Source organism: Coregonus clupeaformis, chromosome 30 (assembly GCF_020615455.1).
Source record: "Coregonus clupeaformis isolate EN_2021a chromosome 30, ASM2061545v1, whole genome shotgun sequence".
Lineage (NCBI taxonomy): Eukaryota > Metazoa > Chordata > Actinopteri > Salmoniformes > Salmonidae > Coregonus > Coregonus clupeaformis.
Genome location: NC_059221.1, coordinates 51,916,256 through 51,937,758, shown reverse-complemented (window position 1 = coordinate 51,937,758; position 21,503 = coordinate 51,916,256). Strand labels below are relative to the sequence as shown.

The 21,503-nt window shown below is 46.7% G+C and overlaps 1 protein-coding gene and 1 non-coding gene across 2 annotated transcripts; both read left to right on the top strand.

Annotated features, from left to right (window-relative positions):
* Positions 1 to 1,904: 1,904 nt before the first annotated feature.
* Positions 1,905 to 18,525, top strand: LOC121570224 (cyclin-dependent kinase 12-like). The gene is made up of 14 exons (XM_045209300.1): positions 1,905 to 3,184; positions 6,103 to 6,819; positions 7,368 to 7,547; positions 7,766 to 7,905; positions 8,200 to 8,370; positions 8,485 to 8,674; positions 11,023 to 11,079; positions 11,876 to 11,977; positions 12,306 to 12,383; positions 13,204 to 13,320; positions 13,460 to 13,591; positions 13,797 to 14,020; positions 14,203 to 14,646; positions 16,596 to 18,525. The coding sequence occupies exons 1-14, from the start codon at positions 1,905 to 1,907 to the stop codon at positions 17,018 to 17,020; spliced, it is 4,257 nt and encodes a 1,418-aa protein (XP_045065235.1). The 3' UTR covers positions 17,021 to 18,525.
* On the top strand, positions 7,101 to 7,237 carry LOC123482325. Its single transcript, XR_006657674.1, has one exon. It is a non-coding gene; the product is annotated as a small nucleolar RNA SNORA5 (small nucleolar RNA).
* Positions 18,526 to 21,503: the final 2,978 nt, after the last annotated feature.

Below are 21,503 nucleotides of genomic sequence, written 5' to 3'. Positions count from 1 at the left end.
CATTTTAACTACTTTGAAACTACTTAGCATGTTAGCTAACCTTTCCCCTAAACCGGTAACCTAAATCCTAACATTAATCTTAACCCCTAGCCTAGCTAACGTTAGCCACCTAACTAATGTTAGCCACAACAAATTGAAATTCGTAACATATGCGTATTGAAAATTCGTAACATATTTTATATATTCTCGATCCTAAAACATCATATGAATTGTAATTCGTAACATATCATACGAAATGGATGATGGACATCCACAAATTAATACATCCCATACCAAATTTAACATATCATACTAATTTGAGTGTCCCGGATTATCGTTTATTATGTTAAGTCTACCCTTGAGTCCAGGTTGGAAATTGAGGTATGTGTTAGATAATTTCCTATTTGGTTCAACATACAATGATTTATAGTTTTTCGTGACACAAGTCTCTGATGGTGGAGACCGGTCTACGATAACATTAGTGATGAAGATAAAAAAAAGTTAGTATTCATTTAACATTGGCGTTACTACCAGAAAATGTATACTGTGGAGCACTGCACTGATTTATTATGGAGCAAAATAATTATTGAATGTGCGGATACCTCATGGAAGCAATAGTTGGTCTCTGGTTGCCATTTGTGTGGTTGTTGGGGTGACACCACTGAGTGATGTGGTTGTTGGGGTGACACCACTGAGTAATACAAATAAATAGGTTTTAAGTCGGTCAGTGTCCGTTTGCTATGTTTTACGACAGAGAGGTCTCAGTATCTGTACTTACACATCATAGCTAGCTGTTTCTCTTTGGACGGCTGCACAGGGCTATGGCCACTTTCTGTTTATTTCTCAATAAAGACACATTACTTTACCCGTATCGTTTTTGTGTTCAGTATTTTCTTGTCAACTTCTGAAGTTGTTTAAATTAATTACAAGCTAGGTAATGTAGTTGGAAAACAATAACGTTTACTTTCTTGGAAGAAAACGTATATTTAAAAGGCCCTCTACAGATGAAACGCTGCGGCGCGCCAAGGGCAGAAGGCGGTGCATCTCCCTGGATAGCGCTTTCGGATAGGCTGTTGCTGAGCTACCATGAAGAATGACAGCCGTCGAGATTTCCGGTTCTAGTCATAGGGCGATAACGATAAGAGCGCAGTTGCAGAATTTACAACAGGAGCCACAATGGCGGTTGTCGTCTCTTGACAGGGCTGTGGATGTTATTAAATCCACTATCATCGCCCTAAAGATAGGCCTGGTTGATTCCCAGAGCCATTAAAAATAAACTGGAACATCTACTGCACATTAAAATACTATAATTTCTGATCAATATCAAATTAACAAGAGATACAATTATATTAAAAGGGACCATGTAAACAGTACCAACCGGGTCAAGTTTTCAGTTTGTTCGAGAAACAACATCGGCTGTTAATGACGGCTATCTGTTTGTTTATTGAACTCCAAAACCGTAAATCTAAGGAACAATAACACCTAAACTAAGATTGGCACCGGACAAGGGAAGCTAAAAGAAAAGGGACTTCTTTTTTTCGTTCGTTTTTTACCAAACAGCATGCTAGCTACACAGAGCTAGCTAGCCAAATAGAAACGGAGAAGAGCGCACAATACTCCGATTTGTTTGGGCCTTTTCAGCCAGTTTCTCTAACTAGCTAAATGCACAGGCCTTCAGTTTAGTGGCGTTTTTTGCCACTAGCAACCTTTATTTTTCTGCTTTGACAAACCATGCTGTCGAACGGCTTGGAATGAACTCGGATAATGCTTGAGGACTAACCCTGGGCAGACTATTTGCTGTTTGTCGGCTTGCTTAGAACACTGGATCTCATTTTACCGGATTTCGGAGTACTACTCTCCCGTTAATGTATTGTCTCGGCTACAGAGGCCCACGCTCGGGAGAGGTTCCGTCGCTGACGTGAGGAATGCCTGGGTCGGATAGACACCATGGGACCAAGAGGAAGCCGGAATCCAACAGTAGCATTGCCCTGCCGCCCCAAACAACGAGCGGCAACAGCGGGCTACACCAGCCCCTGGTCCTGCCTCATACCTCTGCAGGCAACATGACGAGCAAGGACGGTAACCTCCAGTCAAAGTCGTCAGTGCCATCTTCTTCCAAGCGCAAACGGCATAAATCAGCCAAACATGGACGTGAGTCCGAGGTGGCTCAGGGCCCTGGTTTTTCTGCCCTCACCTCCACAGCGCCTCCTTCCGTTAGCGCCGTGAAGCCGCTGGTAGAATATGACGACATAAGTTCCGATTCGGATACTTTTTCGGACGCACCTACTGCAAGGTCTGCTGAGAGAGGAGCTGGGGATCGGTTAGAACCTGTCCTAGATTATAGTAAAGGGGGGGTGGGCGGGGCTGTTGGTAGAGATGGTCGGGAACACAAGCACCGACACTCTCGCAAAAAGTCGAAGGATCCCAACAAAGTTAGAGACTCTGGGGAAGGGGGTCAGAGTACTAAGAAAAAAAGCAGCAAAGACCGTGAGAGAGGGAGTTCTGGAAAAGTCAAGGAGAAGGTGGCCTCCCTGTCCTCTGTAGCATCCCTGTCCTCTGGGTCACGACGTCAGGGTCAGCTGGAGGCTGACTTGGGGCCAAAGCGTGGAGAGTTGCCCCCCTCCTCCCAGGCCCAAACTGCAGCCAGTGTGGGAAGCACCACCTCCTCCTCCTCGTCATCTCGCAGCAAGGAGGGTGGTCGCTCCAGGAAGTCTCGCAAGGATAAGCAGCAGAAGCGAGAGGGACGGGAGGGGCGCGAGGGTCGGGGGGACGCAACCGCCAGCCAGAGCACCTCTGCCTCTCAGAAGGCCCGGACGGAGAGGAGCCAACGGAAGTCCTCAAAGAGCCACAAGTCCAGCCCTAAGGGCAAGGGGCAGCCTTCCTCGAGCAGGGGGAGCCCTCGCCGGAAGGCCCCAGCCCCAACACAGTCCCCCAGCCCCCCCAGGAGAGGGGGTAATGGAAGCCCCATGGTCAGTGGTTACAGCCAGGAGGTGGACAGCTACCACCACCAGAAACGCAGGCCGGCCCCACAGAGCCCCAGCCCCTACAGGGAGATGTCCAGGCGGAGCAGGCAGAGGTCAGACAGCCCCTACGCCAGCAGGCAGAGGTCTTCTAGCTATGAGAGAGACGACAGCCCCTACTCCAGGAGACGCTCCATCAGTCCCTATGGTAATCGCAGGTCCTCCAGTGCTAGCCCTATGTCCCGGTGAGTATTCTGGCCTGGCCCAGACACCTTCCATTCAGCCTGCCTCATATACACATTTACATTTATGCTAGTTGCGTAATATGTACCAAATCACACTCTATTCCCTTTATACAGCACTACTTTTGACCAGGCCCCATGAGACCCTGGTCAAAAGTAGTGGACTACAAAGGGAATATGGTGTCATTTGAGACAAAGCCTAATACTAACATGTAGCTATGCACTACTACTAGCCACCCAATCTCACTCGGTTATTCACTCACTGTATGCATGGCATGCACCTCCACACACAGAGGCATATTCACCAGTGCTACCTAACACACACATTGATTCTCACAAATGACCGAAGTGCATTTTTACTAAGGCTCCAAACGTGATAATGAACTGGTGTTGTTACTGTTGATGTTCTCATTACTGGAACAGGGCCAGGCCACTGGAGGAGACACCGGGTCCACTTTGACTGTTTCTACAGTTTGTTTGTTTTCTACTTCCTTTTCTGTGTGTGCTAAGGAAGTGCTTGTATTGTGTGTTTGTTAAAGATGCAATATGTAACTTTTTGGGCGACCTGACCAAATTCACATAGAAATGTGAGTTATAGATCTGCCATTCTCATTGAAAGCAAGTCTAATAAGCAGATCTGTTCTATGTGCGCTATTTCTATGCTTCCCGTGCTTAAGTTACATTTTTGCATCTTTTACTTTCGGTTTTGTACACCAGTTTCAAACAGCTGAAAATACAATATTTTGGGTTTTATACAATATATTTCACAGCGAGTTTAGTTGGTACAATGATGCATTGCTTGTTTTGTCACAAACGGAAATTAGGCAAACTATTAGAATTTTTGCAACCAGGAAATGGCGAAGAGATTCCTGCATATTGCACCTTTAAATCGTAAGTGGTCGAGACAGTGCTTTAGATAGCTGAGGATTGAGCCATGGGAACAGACGGTACCTGCAGCTTCCTCTCCTGTGCTCTTAGCCCCAGGGTGTTGGAACGGGAATGGCTAGGCCAGGTTGTAATGTCCTGCATGGGCTACTTAAAACTATAGTCAGGGAAGAGACATTGATTCTATGTTCAGATGTGTCTGTGTGACATGCAGGGCTGTTTCTGCCAGGGAGTTGTTGTCTCTTGCCATGTGGTGTAGAGGGGGAAGGGAAACCTATGTAAGTCAGGACAGGCATCACATGGGGCTCAGACAGACATGCAAGGCCTGTGCGCTCCAGGCTAGGGAAACCCTATGAGGGGCTGTGGTGGTCTTTGGAGCTGGAGAGGGCATGGGTTGGGGGGTAGACTACACTAGCCAGGGAGTGGGGTGACTGGCTAGGCCATGGCTCTCAACCCTGTTCCAGGAGAGTTACCCTCCTGTAAGTTTCCGCTCAAACCCCAGTTCTAACTAACCTGATCGAGCTTACCAACCAGCTAATTATTAGAATCAGGTACACCAGATTAGGGTTGGAGTGAAAACCTACAGGACAGTATCTCTCCAGGAACAGGGTTGGAGAGCCTTGGGCTAGGCTGTTGACATTCAGCCATTTTGATTTTGTGTCGCATCAGAGAGTGGACCTTGAGCTTCTGTTGGTGGGAGGGGGCGTAGCTGTAAGATAAAACTAGGCCCTCTGTCGTGATCGTTAAAAGGTTCTCTGCTGACAGTAGACTCTGCTGACAGTAGACTCTGCTGCTGGTGAATCATGTTGATGTAGTCAAGCCTGTAGCTAACTGTAGGCTATTTGTTTAGTCTAGCTAATTAACTTAATTTCCCAGTTCTTAACTCATAATAATCACATTTTAGATTTAGTTTGTAGTCTTTTATAAGTTTTCATGCTCAGGGACATATTAACTTGCTACTAGTTAATTTGTTTTCCTAACCCCTCAAACAAATTATTGAATCTGAATGTTGTCTCTGCAATTAAAGGGATACTTTGGGATTTTGGCAATGAGGCCCTTTATCATCTTCCCCAGAGTCAGATGAACTTGTGGATACCATTTTTTGTCTGCATGCACTTTGAAGGAAGTTGCCAACTAGCGCTAGCGCAATTGCTAACTAGCATTAACGTTAGCATTGGCTCGTGAAACTACCTCTAACTTCCTTCGTATTGGACATAAAAATGGTATAGATTAGTTTATCTGACTCTGCCAAAATCCTGAAGTATCCCTTTAAGTATGTTCAGAATCTTCATACTTTTCATCTTACATCTCCCACATTTTGAATAAGGGTTAATTGATTGTTATCAAAGTATGTGTGGTGATGAGGTGTTTGAATGTATGTCCCAAAGCTATTTGGCCTAATGCCAGAGGAATGTTGAGGTTAACCCACAAGACAGTGAACTTCTGGAGGAAGTTTGTACACACAGTGCTTTAGTCTGAACTTAAAGTAGCCAAAGGTTGTCCTCCTGACTAACCACCTTTTATGTTTGTATGCTGACTAAGGGAATGGGAAGTGTAGCTCATATGGAAGAAGACATAACTCAGTTTATGTGTAAAAGGCGTCAGTGTGCTATCTTAGCAAATAGCACTCCCTCTCTGAACTTGCCTCTAACTGGGCTTGAACCAGGGTCCTGCCTCGCCAAAACACGTGACCGCCAGTTGATAACTTATGAACCAGTTGAGCTATAGAAAAGGATCCAATTCGATAGCACCATTGGTGAAATGTCAAGCTAGCTGTGAAGTGAGCTTGCCACATGGTCTTATCTCATTATATAAACATAACAAATGTTTGGTAGTTATCATTTTCCATGACATGTGCCATGTGTTGTTTTTATTAACACATTTCTTAATACACAAGTGCACAATGCCCCAGTAATGTCAAATGGCCTCCTCCCTTCTTCTAGTTCCTCTTTCTTGGTGCCCCCTCCGAACTTAGAAAGAGAACTTGCAGCCAACAAGAAATTATTGTTTTCCTAACATCTCGTCTCTCTCTCCAGGCGCTCAGTTCGCTCCCGGAGTCGTTCGCCACCTTTCTCCTCTTCCCATCGCTCCTCCTCTCGCTCTCGCAACAAGAAGCATTCGTCCTCTGCTGGGGGGGCTGGGGGTGGCGGGTCTCACAGCAGCCGGCCCACCAGCCGCTCCCCACCCTCCTCCCGCCTGCCACTCAACTCCAGCCTGGGGGCGGAGCTTAGCCGGAGGAAGAAGGAGCGCCAGGCTGCGGTGGCTGCAGCTCGCCCCCCCTCCCCTCCACCTTCCTCACGCAAGACCAAGGGGTCCACTTCACGCCCCCCTAAAGCTGAGCCCGAGAGAGCACTTGAGAGAGACTCTGTCCAAGCCGCGGACCTCCAGCCTCCACCCAGTGCACCCCAGCCACAGGACACTCTTGTTGGGGAAGAACACGGCTCTGCATCTCCACCCTCCACCTTCTCATCTCCTGCACCCCCTCTGCCCCCCGGTCAGACGACCCCACTGCCCCCACCTCCTCTGCCCTCCACACCTGTCACCCAACTTCAGCCACCTACACCCCAGGGCCAGACAGAGGCCAGCCTCCCACCCTCCACAGCCCTCTCCTCCTCCTCCTTGTCGTCCCCCCAGTCCAAATCTCCTGCCCCCATGCCCACACGCAGCCCTGCCCGCCTGACACCCATCCACAAGACCTCCACTCTGCCCCCCCTGCCTTTACCACCCATGCTAATGGGAGACTGTCAGGACAGGTGAGCCATGGAACGCACATACACACACACACACACACTCCACTCCCCAGTGCTGTTGCTTGGCAAGCGGGTAGTCATCATCACAACAGTTATTAGGCCTATACTGTAGGCTCAGGTTTCACCCAACAGTCAGTCACACACATGCCTGCAGTGCAGTACTGGAATTCTGAACAGATTCCCTGACTGCTCTGTATGCCTATGCTTTAGCTACCATTAGACCATGAGTATGTCAAGTAGTCAAAACAGGCCTACTCGGGACTTAAAAATAATCACTAACTCCTTGCAGCCTTGTCAAATTCAGTGCTTCCTCTACAGTGGACTGCACTGGCCAAAATGTCTGCCACAGTGAAACTGTAGTTCATGGGCCCCACATCCCTTTGTCATGCTATTTGGGGATACATTTGTGCTACAGACATATAAGGAAAATAAAATTCAAACTCACTAGAAAAACAACGATGCGCTGGAGTAATGAAATTGTTTCTTTTTCTCTCCTTCCTTCTCTACCTTCAATCTCTCTCTCTCCCTATCTCCCTCTCTACCTCCATCAGTCCGAAGAAGTCCACTCCTCCTCAGAGGTCTTCCAGGAAGGAGAAGGAGATGCGGAGTCGGCCGTCTCTGATTGATCTCCCGCTGCCCCCGACGCTGGCCGGAGGAGACCCCTCGCCCCCTCAGTCCCCCGTCCACAGAGCTCCACCTCCACCCCAGTCCGCCCTCAAGAAGAGACCAAAGTGAGTTCCTATCTGCTCAACCTAACCTTCTACTTCTTTTCAATCCCCCCAAACCACTGAACTCTAATAGTCTTTTCCACAGCTCTCCTCTCCCACCGCAGCCTCTTTTCTTTCAACAAAAATAAAAAATAAGCATAAGATAGTACAAAGTTATCATCAAGGGCTTATTCAGTGAGGTAAAACGTTTCCTAATAGCAAGTCTCCTCTGCTCTCTCTAGGTTTTGCTGTCCACGCTATGGCGAACGCAAACAGACACAGAGCGACTGGGGCAAACGCTGCGTGGATAAGTTTGACATCATCGGCATTATCGGAGAGGGCACCTACGGCCAGGTGTACAAGGCCAAGGACAAAGACACCGGTGAGAGCCCCGTGTGGCCTTTCACTGACATACCTGTGTTTCATTGTTCTTGAGAGAGGCACAAATCAGAGAGGCCCTTGCTCCAACCTCCTGCTTCTGTGTGTCTGTCGGAGGAATTGGATTAAAGCAGAAGACACATTTCCATTGGGCATCCGTGTACATTGGACAAATGTATTTTATATAGCACATTTATTACACTTTTAAACAGGACAATCAACAGAGATGTTTTCATCCACCCCCTACATTGGACAATGAAGTGATCTGTAATGTTCATCTTGTTCTCCTGTCCTCCAGGTGAGCTGGTGGCTCTGAAGAAGGTGCGTCTGGACAATGAGAAGGAGGGCTTCCCCATCACGGCCATCAGAGAGATCAAGATCCTCCGCCAGCTCAACCACCGCAGCGTGGTCAACATGAAGGAGATAGTCACAGACAAACAGGATGCACTGGACTTCAAGAAGGACAAAGGTGTGTGGAAGGGGGACTGTGTGTGTGTGGGGTTTGATCTTGGTGCATGAGCCAGCCATGTCTGCCTGTATGCGTGTGAATGCGCATCCTCCTAACCCCTCCCTGTCCCGTCAGGTGCCTTCTACCTGGTGTTTGAATACATGGACCATGACCTGATGGGTCTGCTGGAGTCAGGGCTGTGTCAGTTCTCCCAGGAACACGTGAGGAGCTTCATGAGACAGCTGATGGAGGGACTGGATTACTGCCACAAGAAGAACTTCCTCCACAGAGACATCAAGTGCTCCAACATACTGCTTAACAACAGGTACTAGTGTTGCACGGTGGATCGGTACCACGGTAATATCACGGTACCAAAATGTCATGATACTTATGATACCAACATTTTAAAATACTGTAGTACCGTTTCGAATGATACTACTGAATTTTTCAGCCCAACCAATCTAAAGAACCTGCTGGCGCCTGTTATAAAATGTTTATAAAGTAGTTTGGTTTATAAATTCAGTTGAATTTAAGCAACAGTCACTAGTCTCTTGTATGCGCAGGTCCAATAGTGTCCACTTCACTTTCATGCGCATATCACTTGTGGCAGCTGTAATCAGCCAGCCGCATCCCCTACCATCCCTCACTCACCTGCTTCTCTCTGTCCGCTCTTCATGCGCATCTATTCCTCCGTTCGTTTTTAAAAATATAATTTAGCCATGATAATAATATAATAAATAATAATATGCCATTTAGCAGACGCTTTTATCCAAAGCGACTTACAGTCATGCGTGCATACATTTTTGTGTATGGGTGGTCCCGGGGATCGAACCCACTACCTTGGCGTTACAAGCGCCGTGCTCTACCAGCTGAGCTACAGAGGACCACATGATGACCACCATGATGGCGAGCGGGGATGCAGACCCCGATGAGTCTTCTGTTGTTAGATGTGTACATTTGTTACATTGGAGCAGTGCACAGAGCGAGCAATGTTAATACAATGTGTCATTTTATTGCCTGTTATAACCAAGAGCACAGGCCAGTCTGAGTAGACTTTGCAAGTTCACTGTCATACAGCCTCTGAGTGTCAGAGAGGGAAAATGCAGCACTGCTTCACAACAGGCATGCTTGACAGCAAAGAGGATGGCTTGTCTCTAGCCTAAACTGCTCAAAAGAAATATGACCCATATTACCGGAGATGCATTTTAAAATGTTCTATCGGGATTCGTGTGCATTTTTAATTTCACAAACCGTGTCGCGGGCCGTTTTAAACTAGTCCTGGATCGCTAATTATTGGTTTGATAACAAACAACGTTGTTCAGTCATGTTACCTAGCTGGCTAACAACCTGGTAACGTCACAGTAGGTCTAGTCAAATTTGATTGGCCCAGGAAGAAAGGAAAGGGTTTCCTACTCATGAGATGTGCTTCAAAGGTAGGATTCATATAGGTCTAGGAAGCCTAAACTATATCACAAAATCTATTTCTCCTTATATTCTGTTTGGTGCCTAACGTTTTAAAAGTTGGGAGCAGTGTGTGTTTTTGTGGGAGAGAGAGTGGTGTGTGTGTGTATGAGAGAGGGAGACTGAGAGAGTGTGTAAGGGAGGGAGTGTGTGTCTGTGTTAACTGAAGATTAAAGGTTTCATGCAGTGTTTTCCCCTTAGTGCTACAATGACATGCAGATCATAATGCTATTCCTTCCTCCCACTCCTCCAGCCAAAGCACAGGTAGGCCTTTGCAAAATGAGCAAATCGGCCATTCTATGCAGTATTCTATTATACACTGAACAGAGTGAAGTTAAATTCAATGTGTTGTATTGGGTAGAAGTGTGAATTTCAGTGACAGGTTTTTGTCGTATAGTTAGTAAAATGTTGGTATCGTGACAACTCTAACAGGTTCACAAGGAGGAGGGAACAGTGTTTCTCCGTCCATGGGCCGGTCCGTGAGATGTTGCTGGCTGGTCACTGAGATGGTTCACTGTCCATTAATTTATACAGTTCTACAGTGCTAGTTTTAAAGGTAGACTCAGCGAGATGACGTTGCCACGAGCAACACTGCAGATAATGAGATGAGTGGTGCAAGACTTTGCTCTCACACAGTCACACAGAGTATCTGCTCATGTGCACAGGTGCACTTCACGCTGCTACAACGTGGTATCTACGGGACCAAAACAGCGAAGAAGTTCAGCCTCGCGCTTCAACGCTCTTAGTTGTTGTGGAAATTGACCCACTACTGCTGTTTACTTTGTACATCTACGTCGTCTCACTGAGTCTACCTTTTAATGTAAGCAGTTCCCCAAGGAGGGAAAAGCATAGCTTTGCCGGTCCCTGGTATAAAAAAATGGACTCACTAACCTAGAATGTTATGGTAATAGCAACAGTAGTAGTTTGTGTGGTTTTAGTAGTGAGGACAGGGAGTACAGGGGTTGTTTTAAAATGATTGTTGTAGCTAAAGTAGGATTGGGTTTTTCCTTTGATTGGTGCTTTCAATGTGCAACATTCTACCATGGGAATTCAAATGCCCTTTCCTCTGCCTTTCTGTTTTGATTGAATTATTCACTTCTGTAGTTAGGGTTGTATAAGTTAACAGCTGTAGAATGTAATAAGTTGTCTTGTTATTGAGCTTGATTCTCTGTCTCTAACCACACACTTCTTTATCTCTCTCTCCTTGTGCAGTGGTCAGATCAAACTGGCTGACTTTGGTTTGGCCCGCCTCTACAACTCAGAGGAAAGGTGAGACTTGGATTTCTCAAGTTGCTTTGGAGCAACGATGACATCATCATGTGTTTATAAGTACATGAAGTCAGAGGTCCTTCCTGTCTCTGGTTCAATCCTTTTAAACTGTGACCCTCACACTGGCTTTTTCTCATTTGGGCAAAGCCCGTCCTCCACCCTCTCTCCGCTCTCCTCTGTGACCCGGAAACCGATAAGTGGTCGATGAAATGTCAATTCCTCGATAGCCACCTTTCATGAGGTAGTCATGTATCTTACAAGAGTCCTTCACGGAAGAGTTTTGATATCTGCCACACCCCCTTTGAATCAGCTTTTGTTTTGTCCGAGGAGAAAAGCATGCACACAAACAATATGTTACTTATCTTTTTATCTATAAAATGTCTTGCACAACTAACTTAATTTGTTTATCACTTTACACATTTATTTTGGGATCCACCCCTGTAAACGTAATTTGCCTGATGATGCGCGAGTGGAAGAGGCACATTTTTGTCCACATTCCCTCTCCTCGATTCCCTTTGACCTTTTTCCAAAAGAAGGCGAGAGAGAACGGAGGAGAGGACGCGGGAGTTGAGCAAATCCAATTGAGAAAAGGCCTCCGTTGCCATGGCAGTCTGAATGAAAAAACCTATTCTAATGATTCCCCACTAGGTGGTGCTGTGTCCTGTATTAAGAGGTTCTCCCTCCGTCAGAGCCCATTGTTGAGAGATGAAGTGTGGGGGTTTGAGCACTGGAGGGCATAGTAGGGGTACTGTATCTGTGTGTTATATCTGAATGTCCCCTTCCCTGCTCCCTCCAGTCGACCCTACACTAATAAAGTAATCACTCTATGGTACCGCCCCCCTGAGCTCCTCCTGGGAGAGGAGAGGTACTCTCCAGCCATTGACGTCTGGAGCTGCGGGTTAGTACACACACACCTTGCCCACACACACACACACTGTCATGCACCTGGACACTGATTCTGTACATGCCCAAGAACACTCATTCCCTATTTGTTAACAGAGGTTTATTGGTGCACAAACATTTCATTCACACATATTCTCCAATCAAACATGCTCTATGTAGGAAAACAGATTGCACTTACCTTATTGTTCCATATGGTGTCACTATAAAACTGCCATATCATTTTGACTGAAGTAGTCGGAGCTCTGAACCTAAGGATTGGCAAAGAATGATCACTCTTAACAAATCCAAGTCGCCAACATTGTCCATTGACTGTTTGTGCACAGGTGTATTCTGGGAGAACTGTTCACTAAGAAGCCGATCTTCCAGGCCAATCAGGAGCTGCTGCAGTTAGAGTTGATCAGGTATGCTGCTGTTGCCCCCTACTGCCTGGAAGACTGCAACTCAACATTAAAATCCTGTCTGACATGGCAACCTATTTCCTATATGACATGGCAACCTATTTCCTATATAGCAGCCATATTCAACAGGCGTACTGCAGTCCAGACTCAGAACGAGGTCAATACGGACCGTGGGTCTTGACTTTTGTTTGTTTTTGGAACTCAGTTGGGCTTTCAACTTACTGCTGTCGAATGCAATTTCTAAATTTAGAAGTGCATGGGCAGTTTAACTCTTATGTCATTCACTGACAGATCTTAGAGTTATTTTTAACTGAAATGTCCAATTGATCAACTAGCCCATGTTAGATAGATAGGTAAGTTAGGCTAACCAGCTACCTACATCTTGTAGTTATCATGGCCAAATGGTGCCCAGGGGCCTCGAACCCCAGGGATCCCCCATTTTAGATTTTGTTGAGTCACTCAGGTATCATATGAACACACATAAGAAATGGTGAAATGTGTAGAATTGCAGGTAATTAGCTTATAAAAAGAATGTTCTCTCCGCCAAAAAGAGGGGTGTGAAGCCTTTGGGGTCGCATGGGTTGCGAGGTGGGGGTTTGTTACTACGCCGATAAATGACAATACCCATCCGGACCTTTGCCACCTAGGAAATGTGTGTGACTGGACCTTCTCAAATAGTAGTTCCCTTGCTATATAGTGCACTACTTTTGACCAGAGCTCTAGGGGCCTTGGTCAAAAGTAGTGCACTATATAGGGAATAGGGTGCCATTTGGGATACAGACCATTTTTACCAAAGCTCTAACTCTCTCCTTCTCTGTCTCAGTCGTCTGTGTGGGAGCCCCTGTCCCGCTGCCTGGCCTGACGTCATCAAGCTGCCCTACTTCAACACCATGAAGCCCAAGAAACAGTACCGCCGACGGCTACGCGAGGAGTTTGCCTTGTATGTAACATGACATACAATCCGTGGGATTTTCTTGTTCTTTCATCAATCTGATAGTTGTGGCAGTACATCAGTTGTTGATGCTATTTGTTTGACTCGCACTCTCTAATTTCACACTCTCTCTCGCGCTCTCTGTCAGTCTGCCTGCCCAGGCCCTGGACCTGCTGGACCGCATGTTGACCCTTGACCCAGCGCGGCGCTGCACGGCTGAACAGGCCCTCAATAGTGACTTCCTGTGTAACGTGGAGCCCAGCAAGATGTCCCCGCCCAAGTGAGGGCCTTGTCTTTGGCCTGTCCTTTCCTGGGCCCAATACATCTATCTAGAGAACACCCTTGAACTATCCACTACCATACTCCAACACCCCTCTCGCTTTCTTTCCCGTCCATCTACCTTTACTTCTCTTTCTGTTTCTCTCCCTCATGCTTTCACCACTCTGTTTTTGCCTCTGTATCTTACTCTCTCTCTCTTTCTCCAGTCTTCCTCACTGGCAGGACTGCCACGAGCTGTGGAGTAAGAAACGACGGCGCCAGCGTCAGAGCGGGCTGCCCGAGGATGTGCCTGTGCCCAAAGTGCCCCGTAAGGACCCCTCGGGGGCTCCCAGTGGAGAGAACAGCCGGCCACAAGCCAGCCCAGCTGGAGCCCCGCCCCCTCCTCCTGGAAGACCACCCTCCTCAGCTATCTCAGCCAATGAGCTAGCAGGTCAGGCAGACACAGTAGTCACAGTTCACTACTATAGAAGAACATACCCTTACCAAATGTCTCCTTGGTTAGATAGTGGCTGAACAGGTTGTTGTAAGTCTATAATGTGAACACGTTGTCTCCATACACTCTCAGCAGGCTGCTGTCTACATTATGTGTGACCATTGTCTCTCTCCCATCAGGTCTGGGTGCTGCAGCGGAGCAGCTGAACCAGACCGAGCTGGCTGTACTGTTGAACCTGCTGCAGAGACAGACAGACCTCAGCCTGCCCCAGATGGCCCAGCTTCTCAACGTCTCCTCCAACCCAGAGAGCCAGCAGCAGCTAGAGACCCTTAGCCAGTCCCTGTCTGCCCTGACCGAGGCCTCCCACCACCGGGGGGCCTCAGAGGACCAGGGTCCGGCTAGGTCCCAGCCCCCCGAACCTCCCCCAGAGCCCCAGGAGCCCTCCCCGCACCACGGCGAGCCGTCTCTCAGCCAGGACGACCAGGCCAACCTCCTGGCCATCCTATTGGGCCAGCTCATCAAGCCGCTGGCTGAGGGGGTGGAGCAAGGCGACGAGAGCAATGGCGTCCAATCAGAGGAGGCAGTGACACGCGGTTCGTCCGCCTCCACTGCTGACCGCAAGGGCAAGTCTGGGTTCAGTCTCTAGGGGGCGGGCAGAGAGCACTGGGTCAGGGGGATCTCACAGGGGACTGGTGGACGAGGGGGAGGAGACTGGGCGGAGGGTGACGCCCCGTCATAGTTTCCCTGTCATGGTGCGGATCTTGTCATCAATTCTTTTTCTGCTTCCCATAAAGCAGTTGTAAATTCCTTTATAAACGAGATGAAAGATATTAACTTAATGGTAAATCGTAAGAAAGATTCCACGGTTACTTTAAATATTTTTTGAGGAAGATTAGTTTTATGTTGTGTCTAGACCCACCACCTCTCCCCCCTCCTCTCACCAACAGTCCACCCCCCTACCCACCTTTTGTCTGTCTCACCCATCTCCCACTTCAAAGGCTACTTTCACCCACTCAGTCACACATAGGTGGAAACATACCATACATGAAGTTGGCAAGTCCTCAAGATGTCTGACCAGAGAGTGGCTTCGGACGGCCTAGGTCACATGGACTGGGCTTTGGGCACAAGGACTTTTCTCATTGGTGTGAATGTAAACCAAGAGAAGGTGTGTAGTGTTACAGCATTAGAAAGAAAATGGTTCACACTGCACTCTCCCCTCCACCCTTTCACTCCTGCCTCTCTTTATCACTCTGTTTTCTTTTCCTTCGTATTTCTTTTCCCATTTCCTCTTTCTCTCTCATTTTTCCATTTGTTAAAGCAGGTTTCTTGGATTGTTCTTCCTTCCATAAAAATATATTGATTTAAAACCAGTCTGTAATGTCAACATTTTTATGAAGAAAGTCTAATAAATTATCAAGCAAAAATAAATGTTTTGAACCTTAGACTTCACCTGCATGTCTTTCTTTTAACTTTTATTTAAATTACACATTTTAATTTTATTTTTGTATGTTGTCTTTTACATTAGACCTCAATCATCCAACGCTAGTAAAGCGTTCTCCTCTGTAGTCTGTCTATCTGTAGTCACCCTGCTGTTGGCACTTATAGCAACAACCCTGTTGCCTAGGAAACAATGGTAGCAGCAGTGTTGCCCGGTAGCCATGACAGCAGACTGAGAAGGCATCTCTTTCTCTCTCAGCTTTATGGCCTGCATGGAGCTTTACGTACCTCTCTCCCTGTAGTGTCATCCCCTCCCCAAACCTCATATTTTACCCCTTCCAGTCCATAATAATCCATGAGCCCTTATCTCCATGTTCGTATTGTTGTTGAAATATAACTGAGTGTCTGTCAGGTTTGAACAAACCCTAAGGTGAGCATCCCCCTCTACTATGTAAAGCGCTTTGGGTGTCTCGAAAAGCACTATTTAAGTCAGTTATTATTATTACTATAAACACCCCCCATGTCCTGAGTCTTTCTTTCGTTGTGCACATAATGTGTGAATAAATGTTATATTGATTATTTAGGCCACCATGAGGTCTTTTGATATTTCACCATCTCTCAACATTTCAACCTGTCTGTCTTCAACATTTTATTACCCTTTAAACACCTACGTAATGATTTTATAACATAACATACCAGTAACCATTAACCAAGAGGGGAGAAATAACATAGGTGACACACTTCCAGATTAAGTTAATCAACATTTATCCTAGTCACATACTTGTGGTATTTAGTAGCATTATCAACCTATGACACCTACACCTTTTACTCATGCAATTCTACAGTAGCCTATTGAAAACATTTATCATACTGAAACTACGTTGTTGATTGGATGGTGAGGATCCAGCAGTAGGAACGGTACATGCTCTCCCTCTGCTGGCCAAGGTGGGAGATACAGCTGTACGTTGTCTAGACCCCACCCACAAACACTTACCCGGTTCTCTGGGACATTTCGCTAAAGGAAATTGAATAAAAATGCATCTAGTATAGATTATGGCACAAATGTCCAGGTGAAATCTCACTGTAACTGTGTGTGTGCTTTGTGTTGACTGTCTTGTTTTCTCTGACCCCCCAGACTGTGCAATCACCAAGCGGAAGCAGCAGATCGGAACAAATCAGGTCCCTCCATCCTCCGAGCGACGTCCCCCCTCTCCGCCTGGCCCTCCCCCCTCAGCCCTCTTCTTCCCTGGCCAGCAGCAGCCCAGCTCTGAACCCCAGCCTGAGCCTGGTCAGGACATCAGCCCAGCGGTGGCAGCCGCCCTGCTGCAGCTCATCTCCCAGCAGGACCCAGAAGCCGGGGCCCCCCAGCGCAGCAGGGACCACTCCCCCGCTGTGGGCACCCCTGTCCGGGGACAGCCATCCCCTGCCTGGACGACTGACTCCCCTAAACCCTCCCCTGCCAGAGAGCTTCCTACTGGCATGGAACCCGCTGCCTCTGCTATCGCAGCACAGTTCCCCAAGGACCAGGACCTCCGCTTTGCCCACAGGACCGCTCGCTGATCGCTGGGTAGGCCTGTTTAGAGACCTGGGCTACAGTGGGACGACCTACAGGGACAGGAGCCAGGGACATCTACTGTGCTGATAATGATGATACTATAGACCAGTCTCTCTAGGTGAGAAGAGCAGCTCACCTGAGCAGGTTGTGTATATTGGAAGATGTGAGGTTGTTAGTCTGGAGGAAAGAGCAGGCCTTTGGGTCTGGATATTTGGAGGATGTTATTGTGAAGACTGACGGTGTTGGTTTGGCTAAAGGACAAACTAAGCCCCACTCTGGACGGACAGACAGACAGACAGACTGGGGTTGGGCCTTGGTGAGGATTCTAGACCTGGGGGTGGGACAAACTTCCACACCCTTCAATCACTAACACTGCCCCTCCTCCTGGACCTCCTGACTTGTTGAAGAAGTTGGTTCCAAACGAGTTCCACACATGGAATGTGATCAGCTGTGATTTCGTTTTGTTTAATTCGCAAATCAAATGATTGTTATGTCTACTGCAGTGCCCTCTAACGATTAAGGCTATCAGTGGGTTTTGGAGTCTGGTGTCATCACTAATCTTCATCTGCAGTTGAATGGGTTGGGGTTGGTGTCTGCTACGTATGACACCGGTGGAACAAAGAACCAGTCTGAAATGTAGAGGTGTTTAACTGGGGAACAATGGGGGTACAGATGTAAAACACTGGGATTGAGAGTGCGTTAACTACTAACTCAGTCTCATCATGCTTGCTGGCTCCTGACTTTCGACCTTGTGCCTCCTTTGTGACCTTAGCGACCCCTGAATGATATTTTCCCACAGGGAAGAGTTGGGTTGTTTTCTTCTGTTCTGGAAGGCACATTAACAAGAGAAGGCATGGCTCAACATTAATTGGGATACCTTGTGTGTTTATTTCTTTGGCCAAAGGTACTGTAAAATTAGGTATTTGGATCTCAGTCCTATCTCACCTTGCTGTCTCTCTCGCTCTATCTATGTATGTCAGCCTCAGTCAGCTTTCCCATGTAGAAATGAAAATGTTCATTCTCGAACGCTATCTCTCTAGTAACAGGTATATGTGCCTCTAACCCTTATACTCCCTTTGCTACACATTTACAGAAAACACAAATTCTGACACTGTCTCATGAACTGCTCCTCTATACTCAGTCACTAGTCTTTCATTGACCCTCTGGTCACAGCTAGCAAGCCGGTCACCCAACCCCATAGCGACTGGACACATACACCTCTCCAAAGCTTTCCCTGACAGTCTCTGATAGCCTTGTCTTATCTCTTGCCTCCCTGTCTAACTATGTGCGGCAAATATGTTTTTGTGTGATTTATTTTCTACTTTAAAGACAAAGTTACATGTTAAAAAGATGGTCCATGGTTTTGTTTCCTTTGCTATGTTTTGGTAAGGGAGAAATTGGGAAGAGATCTGACTTTGGGTTTCATGTTACCATGTGACTGTAAAAGATGATATTTTGTAATATGTGTTTTCTCCGTTCAATTTATTAAAGGAAATCATGCGACCAGAAAGTTTTTGTAATGTTCTTGATTCTCTTGTCATGTACACTGAGTATACCAAACATTAGGAACACCTTCCTAATATTGAGTTGCACCCCTTTTGCCCTCAGAACAGCCTCAATTAGTCAGGGCATGGACTCTACAAGGTGTCAAAAGCATTCCACAGGGATGCTGGCCCATGTTGACTCCAATGTTTCCCAGAGCTGTCAAGTTGGGTGGATATCCTTTGGGTGGTGGACCATTCTTGATACAATACGGGAAACTGTTGAGCATGAAAAACCCAGCAGCTTTGCAGTTCTTGACACAAACCGGTGCGCCTGGCACTTACTACCATACCCTGTTAAAGGCACTTAAATGTTTTGTCTTGCCTATTCACCCTCTGAATGGCACACATACACAATCCATGTCTGAATTGTCTCAAGGCTTAAAAATCCTTCTTTAACCTGTCTCCTCCCCTTCACCTACGCTGATTGAAGTGGATTTAACAACTGACATCAAAGGATCATAGCTTTTACCTGGATTCACCTGGTCAGTCTATAACATGGAAAGAGCAGGTGTTCTTAATGTTTTGTATCCTCAGTGTATTTTGCATGTGTGTTAGAATTCACCCAAACGAGGGCACTACGTTCATCCACCTCTGGCCTGCTAGCTCCCCTACCTCTACGGAAGCACAGTTCCCGCTCAGCCCAGTCAAAGCTTTTCGCTGCTCTGGCACCCCAATGGTGGAATAAGCTCCCCCACGACAGCGGAGTCACTGACCACCTTCCCACTTGAAACCCTACCACTTTAAGGAATACCTGGAATAGTATAAGTAATCCTTCGACCCCCCCCATAAAAAAAAAAGAAGAAAAGTGGTTGTCCCACTGGCTATAAGTTGAATGCACCAATTTGTAAGTCGCTCTGGATAAGAGCGTCTACTAAATGATTTAAATGTAAATGTAAAATTCAGAATGGCCACTAGGTGGCACATTGAATCATCTTTCTCACAAATGTTATCTCTCACTTTCTCTCTCACACACACACAGGGCGGCTGGAAAACGTGTGGCAAGGCAGAATTTGCCCCAGGACCTTTCAATCAGGTGTGGCAGCGCCACTACTTTTGATTTAGTTTAACAAAATCTATTGACGCACATTTTTAAAAAGAGGGGCAAAGTACTTTATTTGTTTTTACAGATTTGCCCACTCGTGCACAATTTCTGTCCTTCACATCAAGTGCTGCTGCAGGCTCTAAGCGTGTCTTGACCAATCAGTCACGGAAATCGCAGTTCGCGCGGGCCGGGCTCAACGCTCTACACTTTCCTCCGGTATTTATTTAGAAAGCGTGATAACACACTCCAGACAGACACAAGCAAAACCTCATGCATAAATGTAGCAGCATTAGTGATCTGACATGCTTTATTGGATGGAAACGAGATAATTTTTCAGTCTGATCAACTGTATGCTACTAACAGCAGCTGTCCCTCTGGCCAGGGTAAAAACAAAAAAGCGGTAGCGTTAACCTTGTGCGTGTATAGCCCATTTCGTTTGTGAGAAAATGTGAATGGATCAAATTTGGTTTATACTGAACAAAAATATAAACGCAACAATTTCAAAGATTTTACTGAGTTACAGTTCATGTAAGGAAATGAGTCAATCGCAATAAATTCATTAGGCCCTAATCGGACTTTGAGTACATGTTTTATTAGGCCTACAGTTGCATAGGGCAGGACTACAATTTGCAAGCTCAGCCCTGTGAGTTTTATTGTCCAATCATGTTGCTTTCTCTGTGTCTGTCACAGGAGGTTGGTGGCACCTTAATTGGGGAGAACGGCTTGTGGTAATGGCTGGAGCTGAATGGTATCAAACACATGGAAACCATGTGTTTGATGATTCCATTCGCTCGGTTTCAGCCATTATTATGAGCTGTCCTCCACTCAGCAGCCTCCACTGGCTGTGTATAGGAAGCCCCCTAGTTCTTCTGTAAAATAGAATTCGTATGAATGGGTTTTTTATCCTCCACAAGGCCAGGGTTTTCCCAGGATTATATATTTTTTAAACCATGTAACCTGATTAGAAAAACTGGTCCCATCAGTCCATATTAAACATTTTTACAACAGATGAATCATGTCATACCATATTAGGTCCAGAGTTTTACCAGGCTAGCTTACCACCTCTACACACACACACAATCCATTGCATTATTACGGATTTCATGGAATACTTGACATGATTTATATTGCTAACAAGCAAACATTTAAATTGCTTTAAATTGAGATATCTCCTCTATTTCAGTCCTGATTACTGGGAGTTGGCTCAAGGTGTTGTTGTTATGTTGTCCACTGACAGAATAAGGTGTTGGATATGCCAGGCGAACTGCAGCTCAGCGTTGGCCTGGAGCTGGGTCATTACTCAAAGTAGGTTGATGTCCATTTGTGTCCACTGACTGTGACTGTGGAGCCTCAGGAGCGGCAGGTGAGCTGGACTGTCTCTGTCCTTGCCTTGAATGTGCTGTAGGTCTACCCTGTGGAAGAGATAGCAAGGGGTTAGACAAATCCACGTCACATTCAACAAATCTATCCCGATCTGAATATTAGGCTCATATAGTTCAAATATTGAAGTAGCCAAATTAAATATGTTAGCCTACTGAGAAAAGAGAAGATACATTTTTGCTTACATATGTGAGTGGAGAAGGACACACCCTGGTTCTGTTCCATTTCTCGCGTCTCCTTCGCTGATAACGGGGTGTCTTCACAGTAGGCCTAGTCTCGTTCACTAACACCAGTCCAACGGAGGGTACTGTTCGTCTTAGTCCTGGGGGAATGAGAGACTGACCCTGCGCGCTCTCCGAATTTAGGTTGATAACCCGTTGGGACCTCCGTCGTGTAGGGAGGGAAAGGTTTGGACCCTGAGGGACAGGGATGGGGTTTAGTCTTCTGGGTGGCCCTGGCACATTAGGTTGCAAGGACTGTGTTGAAGACGCCGGCTCCGCATATTCCTCCTGTGGGGGCACT